This window comes from Dermacentor variabilis, chromosome 11 (assembly GCF_050947875.1).
Source record: "Dermacentor variabilis isolate Ectoservices chromosome 11, ASM5094787v1, whole genome shotgun sequence".
Taxonomy (NCBI): Eukaryota; Metazoa; Arthropoda; class Arachnida; order Ixodida; family Ixodidae; genus Dermacentor; species Dermacentor variabilis.
In genome coordinates, this window is record NC_134578.1 from 27302702 (window position 1) to 27313431 (window position 10730).

Sequence of the window (10730 nt, forward strand, 5' to 3'; positions counted from 1 at the left end):
AAACCCTGCCTTTCAAGCATCTCTTTATAACGAACATTTCGTTCTGTCGTCGCAGCGATCCAGTTCGGCTTCGTTACGCTGTTCGTGGCCGCGTTTCCCCTGGCGCCCCTGTTCGCACTCATCAACAATGTCTGCGAGATCAGGCTCGACGCGTACCGGTACAGCAAGCGGTTACGTCGGCCAGTCGCCGAGAGGGCGCCAAACATCGGTACGGAAATATTGTCTACGTTGCGGAAACTTCACCCGCACAAGTATTGATGCAGCTAATACAACAGAAGAAGATAACCTGCGCGGGGCTCTTGCTCATCTGTCGCCTATCACGAATGAAATTTTCTATGATTACGGATCTTGGAGGCAAGCAGGACATGCAACAGGATTCTGAAAAGAGGCGACATGAGCCTGCGTGAGCATTAAGCCTAACATGCTATCGCAAGCAAAAAAAAAAAAAGAAGGTGCTTTGACTAGAGTACTATCGCCGTCGGCTCAAAAATAAGCTTAATCCTCGTACACTTTCATTCGGGCAACGTTATTCATGTCAGGCAACGTTATTCGCTGCGAGACACGATTGAGTGAGTTCACAGAGACCCATCACGGCAAAAGAAGACCAGCGCAATGTCACACCAAACAAAGAAAACGTACCGGTGTGCATGTTTCTTTTCTTTACATTTGTGCTTTCTCTTGCGCGCATTTTTTCTCCTCTGTTTTCCTCTTAGAGATCTGTGTATTCCAATATTTATTGTATCGAGCTTTTGTTTGTACATAACTAGCAATAAAATATGTGATGCAAGCAAAGCTGAACTGTTACAAGTAAAGAATCTGTCGCTGATTGGGGTGCTTAGGACTAGCAGTTATTTAATGTTAAGGATGCTTATATTCAACACACCAGAATTGTTTCCTGAGGTATACATATTCTTTAAGCACTTAAAATGGTGAAGAAACAGCGTGAATACAGGAGAACACAAACACAGTAGCGCTGTGAGCTGTCTTACTTGTCGTACCGTGCTTGCGCTGTTTCTTTCGCCACGTGTATTCTTACAACAGCTTAAACTTCCGATGTTGTACAGTGTCTGATGCGTTTATATGTGGCGCTTACATTTCGCACGCTAACCTCTTGCGTTTGTTCCCTGCTTCTCGTAGGTGCGTGGCAAGCCATTCTGAGGCTCCTTGCCCGCTGTGCCGTCATTTGCAATGTGAGTTCCTGAAAAAAGAAAGAAAGCACTCGCGACACTACTAAGCGATATTATTACAATTGCGTTATTGGACCAGTCCACGGACGCGTTCGGTTACACTTCAGGCATCCTGACCTGTGTCGAAGTCGCATTAGAACGCTGGCGAGGACAGATATAGCGCGATGGTATCAAGATTGGCCTACCCCCCACGCAGCGTCCAGAATCAGCCTGCTTTCCTTTGCGTCGACGCCATTTACGAGGGCAGAGGTCGGTGTACTCTTTTAATGCTACGCACTGCGAAAGAAAGAAAGAAAGAAAGAAAGAAAGAAAGAAAGAAAGAAAGAAAGAAAGAAAGAAAGAAAGAAAGAAAGAAACAAAACATGCTCGTGTTTTACGTGCCAGAACCACGGTCTGATTACATGGCCCGCTGTACAGGACACTCCGGAATAATTGTGACCACCTGGGGTACGTTAACGTGCACCTAAATTTAGGTACACAACATTTTTGCAGATCGTCGTCGCGGAAATGCAGCTTTGAAGGCCCGGATCGACACCGCCACCTTGAGTTTATATAGCGCAACTTATATGGACACTAACTGCAAAACGGCTGGTAACGCATTAAAATATACGGTATTGTGTTTCAGGAAATGTTTCTCGGCAAAATCAGTTGCTAAGGAGGGTTTTCTGTTGAGCTTCGTCGAATTAGTCGACATGTACACTTCGGCTTCTGCTGAAGTACTGATTGGTTGGGCTGGATACCTGCGAGAAAGAAAAAAAAAATGCGTCCACAGCTAGTTTCCTTCTAGCTGGTTCAGCTCCAGCCAATCGTCCAATCATCGGCGGCCGGAAAGGACAGTCCACTAGGTGGCCACTTACACAATACTCCACCAGCAGGATCGAGAGCAAGTCGCGGCACATTATGTGCACATTATTGGTTCTAAATTACGCCCTCAATTATTTCTTCCTTTATTATTTACCAGCGAAAACCATGAGCTCTGTGATGTCTTGGGCTGTGTCTTCCTCACTTTCATATATTCATTTCTAGCGTAAAAGCGCATTTGACGTTGTATTCACAGTGACGCTAAAGATGGTAAAAAACTGGTTTGTAGTTTCTCGAGCTCTACTACCACACACGCTACCACTAGAAAAAGGTGGATGCTACAGCTCACGCGCTTATTGCGTAATAGATATGGAGCGCACGACGAGCGATGTAATGGAACATTGCAGGTTCATCGGTACGCGACAGAAAAAAAAAATAGCAGGACAGTTTTCGGAGCCATGCGGCGTAGCTAATAATCTTGTTCATAATTAAGAGGAACATGTTTCGCGCTTCCCATCACCAGCGACCAGTGGACACCATGAGGAGACGAACAAGAAGCTCGATTAGAAACACAATAATATACCAGCGGAGTCGCCTTGTGTATGTGGCGGAGAGACCTTTTCCTTACATCTTACATGGGCTACATCAACAGCATTGCTTTAAAAGGAAATCACAAATGGCAACAACTGCGACAGAATTACAAGGTGACAATCAAGGGTCTTGACCTTGACTACAACATAACGGTGATGAAGTTATATCCTAGTTCTACAATATTAGTGAAAAGGACTAGAATAAGGACTTCTGTTCACTGGATGGTACTTGGTTGGTAAAACACTGTCATTAGGAACTGTTTAAGTACATTGCATTATTTTGCACGAAGTGGCCTGTTGGAAAATGCATTGCTGGAAAATAATACTTCATATTACGTGCGATAGAGCACCTATAGCCGGGAAAGAAAGTTTCTAAAGATATACATCGCGAGCGATGAGGAATATATAATTAGGGATGCAATGGTAAACTGATGGAGTTGCCTTATTCATCTGAAAACTTTACCAAAAGTACAGCTAGACAGGCTATCCAATTCATGGTGCGTAGAAATAAGCTGTTGTCCTTTAGAGCAGCTAAATGCATGCCAAGGAATTTATATGAAGGTCTATATCTATATTGTGCTCTACGTCTATACGTTAAACTATGTTGCTGCAACTGCAATTCGTTGCATTTATGTTGCTGCAATTCGCAAGCACACGAACCTCCCTGAAACAATCCGTTTCGTACGCCCCGACCCACCTAACGCAAAACAGGCGTTCCTGATCGCCTTCACGAGCGAGTTCATCCCGCGACTGGTGTACCAGGTGCGTCACAGCAAGGGCCTCAGCCTGAGCGGCTACGTCAACTTCACGCTCGCCACGTTCGACACCAGCGACTTCGACGACGCCCACCGGCCAAACAAAAGCACGCTCAACGGGGAACTCGTGCGGGAGTGCAGGTGCGACACTTTTCCCTTGTCGTAACCGTTTTTGACGGTCTACGTGTTGTCCATATTGTCACGTTGTAGTGACGGTGGTGAACGAAACAATGTCAGAACTGGGAGTTACAAGATGTATATCTTCATTGGGCGAACTTGTGCTCAGCGAGACAAGCAACACTCGGGCACAACGATAGCGGCGAGCACAGTCGGCGATCGTTGAAAGTCATGCACAAACGCATCGGCGTTTGTGCATTAATTATTGAAAGTTCCAGAGTAATCGCTGGTGCCCGTGTGCCTATATATAGTCATATATTCTATATTAAGGGGAGGCTGCATAGATATGGTGTGATGAGGCGCGCGCACCACGGGCCACATCAATAATTTATTTGAATACTCTACATGCTGTGTGGTGTGTACATAGAGTTTGGTGCACCGATATGGGATGTATGCGGTTGTGGAAAACATTGATTGATTTGAGCCGTCTACATGCTACGTATTTAAGCGACCGTGATTCGATACAGAATACGGTATTATCAATGTCACCATTGGGCTTGTGCGAATGAGATTTCGAGTGCAAACACAATGGTCCTTGGTATTATTATTTGTGTATGAGTTCGAAATTCAGTATTTGGGGCTGTCGAATGCTCCTTTATGTTCAATTATACGGGATAGCACCATTTCTTGGAGCGTACAGCGAAAAAGGCAGATGCGGGCGTTAACTGTTCCGAATGATTCTGGTGTAACGGGGATCCGCGGTACGATAGTCGTACCTTGAGCTTTAAAGTCATATCCGGTATCGCATACGCAGAATGTTATCGCCTGGAGATAGGTGCACATTAAGAGGCGAATACGTTGTGCGAACAAACTACCTGCGCAGGGCGGCCATAAGATGCAGCAGCATTGTTTTGTTACCGACAGGTGGTTTTACTGCCTCAAATCACTCAGCGGTTACTGATATTGCTGGACATATATATGTATGCAGCGTCTATCGGTCACGTAGCAGTGATGCTGAGCAACGGAGGCTGATACAGGCCTCAGTCGTTGGAACCAAACACACCACTATGTTTACAATGAGCGCCTAGCTGCCTAACGTTTGCTCAATATATGCGTTCTTTGGTGCACCCGTGATTTACAAAGCCTGCGCAGTATAATCACATCGCGTAGAAGCAGGAATCTAAGCCCCCACATAAACTATAAATCCACGTTCCATAACCGTTCTAGCCATCATATAGCTAATTGATAGCATGCTTAGAGTTTGCCTACTACGCAGCTTTCTGTATACGAGTCAGTAGCTCTGAATTGCATTGGGGCGAAATACGGAATCAAGTCGTATCAAGATGAAGGTTTACAGGGGATGGTATTTGGAGTTTAACAAGCTATCGATGTCACTGCTAGACAATTTGGGTGTTGGTGCGAAATCCTTTGTTGTGCAGGTACGTGGGGTTTCGCGAACCATCGGGCACTGAGAACGAGTACCAGTTGTCCGGCACCTTCTGGGTCATCACCACTGCCCAGCTATGCTTCGTCGTTATCTTCGAGGTGAAATTCGCTCGCTCATTCCGTCTACGACTGTGCCACACCTCTATAGGATGTCCTGACACAACAGTTTGGGCCAAAGTGCGAAGCGCTTACTTAGATATAGCGAAGCTTCGAGACGAGATAATGCTCAGTGAGACTCGTTACTAGAGGTGGCTGAGAAAACTACGAGAAATGTAACAGTAAATATAGAGCGCATGTTTTGTCGTGCGAAGCAGCAAATACGATACCTTTAACTTGAGTGGTGGAAATCTTATAACGTGTAGCATGAATTGAAGCGCTGACAAAAGCGCGCATTCACGACAAGTTGCCTCTGCGTGCAACACGTCTAGGATGGCCAAAGAAAGGTCTTAACCCGAGTGCGAAGTAGTGACATCGACATGTAGTCAGACTTGTGATTAGCCGTAAACCCGCTAATCTAATTGAGGAACTTATATAATTTATAAAAGCGGCATATACAGCAAATTTCGTCTGACTGCGAACTACCCTCAAAAAAGAAAAAAAACTTGCAACCTAATTGAGGAGGAGATATAGCGAACGTTTCAACCGTGCTATTACGCGCATTGTGCCTTCGGCATATATCCGTCAGTCTCACAGTGTAACATAATGGGCCTGAAAGTAAAGGACACGCCCACACAAGGGAAACACATTAAATATATTGACAAACTAAAGGGCTAGCTAGCAGCCGCCAGGAGAGGCCTCTGTATTACGGCAAGGTAATCGCAATCACTGCATTTTTAGGCGACTGTGTTAATGCTGAAAACGCCCGGCGGGTGTTGTTTTCTCCGCATTCCCAAACATGCTGCGTCCTTCTTGTTATTTGCTTTCTCGCAGCATGTGGTGTTCTTCATCACTGGTGTCGTAGCTGGCATGATTCCGGCCATGCCCAAGTCGGTGGCCCAGCGAATGAAGAGAGAGCAGATTGTCGTTCAGGACCTCATCGCCAAGCTGCAAGACATCGATACGGCCGCCGCCGCTGCAATAGCCGATCGGGCACGCCTTATGTCGATGTGACAGTGCGGACGACTTCTTGTGTGTCCTGTGGTATCCCCTGTGCTCAACTTTTTTAAAACTCGTTATCGTGTGCCGTAGTCGTTAGCCACTGATTCGAGACCCTCGCATGACTTGTTGATCGTGTAAGAACTGTGATTTCCCTGTTTCCTTTCTTCTAATGTTATCATGCATACTAAGGTGGTCTCGCTGCGCCTCGAAGGTGTTATGACTTTTGCTAGTCAAAATGTTTTTTCTGACAAATGTGCTGGCAAGATATCAAGTAATTGTTAGTCCAAGAAGTTGGCATGTTCGCCCAGATTTCTAGCGGCACCGTAGCACCATTTTGTTGACACCCAATGCAGCAATAAGAGTTTTTTTTTGTTATTACTAAGACTGGGCCAACTGAACAAAGTGATTTAAGCGTTGATTAGTGATGCGTGCCACAACATTTGTAAACATGCCGCGCTTTATGTTTGACTTTAATCACTGACAACGGCATTGGAGGCCACCCGCAATAACTCGTTTCTACGGGTCTCAAATGCAGTGGGCGGCATGGTTTTGACAGTTGACGTTGTGTGTCACGTGGTCCCGTGTGAACCAACCACCGTGTCAACAACGAACCAGCGAGTCAAGTGCTCGCGGTGTCACATTTATTTTCTGACTTTCGCGCTCTTGCTGGTCGCGGCAGTGTTGAGGACTGACTGCGCAGGGCCCCCGGCTCCCCTTGACACTCCCTCACGCTGGGACTACAGTGTGTGACGGCGACAGTAGTACGTGCGACGCTGTCGTGTTCGTGCGCTTGATTATGCGATGTTTTATTGTTCAACGTTTCACTTCCTTTGGTGCAATCACGCCGACGTGATGTTTTGCAAATTGTGCATTTGTATCTGCTTACATTTCCTATTTGCGTAACTGATATTTGAAGATTGTTCTGCTATCGTCGTTAAATAAACGGCGCACAATTCTCTGCGCCTATGAGGTTCAAGGGCTTTGGCGTTTCCAAGGAAAAAAAGAAAAACTGAATTTCTTGTTTATCTGAGGATGTGTTGCGATTCTGATCAGCATCAGAGAAAGTATACGTAGTATTTAGTAGTAGTAGAAAGTATACGTAGTAGGGAGTTGGCCGACGTTGAAGGGGACTTAGAGAAATGAAGGTTTATTTACATTATGTACAGGAACAGAACAAAGCGAAATAGTGTTAAAAAGTCGTCATTGCGGCCGGCAGCAAACCGGACGCTGCGGCCCACGGCAAGAACGTCTCTCTCTCTCTCTCGATGTTTCTCTGGCTTATGACCCCTTCGGCCCGTCGGGGTCAAGTCACACTAATTTATTATTTATTTATTTTAGGTATACAATACTGCGGACAAGAAGTCCAAGCAGGCTGAGAAAAATACAAAAGATTATATACACAATGGGAGAACATAAAACAAGCGTGTAACACGTTTTTCACGCAAATTGTTTGGTCATAAGGCAGAAGATTAAGAAAAATTTTACCTGTATTACAATACAACTGTAATAAGTACACGAAATAACAAGATTATTTTCACAAATGGTTATTTGTGAAATTATTTCACTATTGTTTGATTGATTATTTCTCTATTGTTTGCGGAAGAAAAAGAATACCGAAAAGTGTGAGTCTGCGAAAATTGGTGTTAGAGAATGAGGGTAGTGGTGTCGAGTTGGTCTGCTTATCAAGGAGAATACGTGTTTTGCGGTGTCTAACGCTAGCCTATGATTAATTATGTTTGAAAGAAACTCTAGCCGAATTTTCTTTCTTCGAATTTGTAATAGTTATATGCCGTTTACGGTTAGTAGTGCAGTGGGGGGTCAGTAGCCCTACATTTACTGTAAATAAATCGTACTGCTTTTCTTTGAATTCTTTCTAGGTTCTTAATGTTAATTTCTGTGTGAGGCTCCCAGACTATGGAAGCATACTCAAGTTTTGGCCTAATTAAGGAAAAGTAAGAGAGTAGTTTAACACGAGGCTGAGCAGTCATGAGTTTGTGGCGCAGAAGGCATAGTTTCCGGAAAGCGGCAGAGCCGACGGTATTTATGTGAAGTTCCGTGGTAAGTCACTCGTTAATCTTAAGCCTAAATATTTATAGCAGGCTACTTTCAGTAAAGGTGCTGCAGCCAAATTGCGAATGTAGGCTAAAGGGAGATTTTTGCACGTTATGGGGATATAGACACACTTGGTTACATAAGAAGCATTCCCCATTGCTCACACCATGTCAACACATTGCCTAAGTTAGAGTTAAGGTAACATTGGTCGGTAAGGCAGGTAAATTCTCTAAACAAAACACATTCGAATTTGAACTGGTGTGTTAACCACATAGACAATATATATATATATATATATATATATATATATATATATATATATATATATATATAGCACAATATCACACAAAAAAGGCTCGCTGGCCCCTGAGCCGGTAGGTCGCAGGGCTTCCCCCCGTCAGGAGAAGCCACAAATTCGTACCCCGGCGGATTCCCCGCGGAAACCCATCGCCTCGCTGGAGGCGATAGATATAAGTAGTAGCCCGCCTCCGCAGCAGCGGCGGCGCAACTCCCTTGATTACAAAAAGGGAGGAAAAACTCCAATAACGGGCCCCCCAAAACCTGGAGCATAGGTTTTGAAATACATCCGTCAATGTTCTTAGATATGGCGTTCCTAATTCACTGGAACTGTCGAGGCATAATAAAAAACTACGGTGACATAAAAGATATTGTTGCTGTATATTCCCCGGTTGTTTTGTGCCTCCAGGAGACAAACTTGGGATCAAAACATAAAAATATTTTAAGTAAATATAAAGTATTTCGTCATGACCGAGAGCAAGCAAATAGGCTCTCTGGAGGTACTGTCATAGTTGTTCAATGTAGTGTGTCTACTCGTGAAGTGAAGCTTCAGACTACATTTGAAGCCGTTGCAGTATCTGTAGTGCACTTTAAAACAATTACTGTATGCTCCGTATATATCCAACCACACCTTACAGTAACACTCTATGACTTAGAAGACCTTTTAAAACAATTACCAGAGCCATATCTGTTAGTCGGCGATTTTAATGCTGACTCCAATTTGTGGGGAAGCGAACAAACGGACACTAGAGGCCGTATTTTAGACGATTTTGTTCTCTGCAATAATATATGCCTGCTCAACACGGGCAAACACAGATACTTCTCTCCAAGCTTCGGAGAATGGAGCTGCACAGATATGTCTCTTACACCGCCTTCTGTTTTTAATGCTTTTAAATGGGATGTCTTGCACAACCCGTATGGTAGCGATCATTTAGCTGTTCTTATCAACATAACATCATCTCCGCAAATCATTCCTACAAAACCACGACGTTGGAAGCTGCATTTGGCCGACTGGGCGCTGTTTCAAGAAAATGCCAGCTAAGAAAACATAGATCCACATAATTTAGGTATAGATGAACTTAATGAAATTGTCACAAACTGCATTATTTCTGCCGCGCTCCTGGCCATACCTCAATCTTCGGGAGTGGTGAAACGAAACCACAAAACCTGGTATACAAAAGAATGTAGATTAGCAAAAAAGAAATAGAACAAAGCATGGGCAAACTTTCGAAGTTATACCCCACGCAGAAAAATCTAAAACTTTAAAAAGGCGAGAGCACAAGCCCGATATATCCGCCGTAGAACCGAAATGACTTCGTGGCAAAATTACGCGACTCCCATAAATAGCTCAACCACATCTAAAGAAATGTGGGAGAAGGTACGAAAGCTAGATGGCAAATACTCCCCTTGCACACCTCCCCTTCTAACAGGCCCTGGTATACAGAGAAACATCGCAGAACAGGCAGACATTTTAGGTGGATATTTCTCGGCAGCTACCATCTCATCAAACTGCACAGAATCATTTCTTACGTACAAAAACACAGCCGAGAAACAAAGACTCCCTACAAGTGGATATACAAATGAACCATATAATTATTCACAGTTCAAGAAATCAACACAGTCTTGTCCGCTGGTAAACAGACTGCACCCGGCCCTGACGGAATACACTATCAAATGCTGTCCCACCTCTCTGAACCTGCCGTAGAGGCACTCTACGGCAGGTTTTTTAAAAAGTTTTTTAATAAGGTTTGGGTATTGGGTAAACTACCCGAAGCCTGGAAGAAGGCCATTATCGTTCCATTTTTAAAGCCCGAAAAATCACGAACCTCTCCCAGTAGTTACAGGCCTATAGCGCTCACCAGCTGCCTCGCAAGATCCTTTGAAAGTATCGTGAATATGAGATTAACCTTCGTGCTAGAAGCCCGTGAGCTTCTCGATGTCCATCAGTGCAGTTTCGAAAAGGCATGCTCCACAACAGACCACCTGGTTCGTCTTGAAAATACTGTCCGTGAAGCCTTTATACACAAACAACAATGTCTTGCTGTTCTTTTTTCGATTTAGAGAAAGCTTATGACACAACCTGGAGGTACGGAATTCCTCACGATTTGGCCAAACTTGGCATTCGTGGCAGGATGCTGAATTGGCTAAAGGACTTCCTGTCAAACCGTTCATTCCACGTACGCCTCGGTTCAACCCTGTCGAGAATTTTCATTCAAGAAAATGGAGTGCCCCAAGGGAGTGTTTTAAGCACGACCCTCTTTGTTGTTAAAATGAATTCAATCAGTAAAATAATTCCAAGGTGAATTATGTATTCAATCTATGTCGACGATCTTCAGATAGCTTGCACGTCCTCAAACATACCAACATGGGAAAGACAAGTGCAGTTA

General features: G+C 44.3%; 1 protein-coding gene across 1 annotated transcript in view; it reads left to right on the plus strand.

The window, feature by feature from the left end:
- Positions 1-6958, plus strand: part of LOC142564503 (anoctamin-4-like) — a 68391-nt gene extending 61433 nt beyond the window's left edge. Inside the window, exons 27-31 of the mRNA XM_075675522.1 lie at positions 56-208; positions 1138-1190; positions 3290-3474; positions 4890-4995; positions 5827-6958. Of these exons, the coding sequence (XP_075531637.1) occupies positions 56-208; positions 1138-1190; positions 3290-3474; positions 4890-4995; positions 5827-6006 (677 nt within the window). The 3' untranslated portion in view covers positions 6007-6958. The remainder of the gene's footprint in view (positions 1-55; positions 209-1137; positions 1191-3289; positions 3475-4889; positions 4996-5826) is intronic.
- The last annotated feature ends 3772 nt before the right edge of the window (positions 6959-10730 follow it).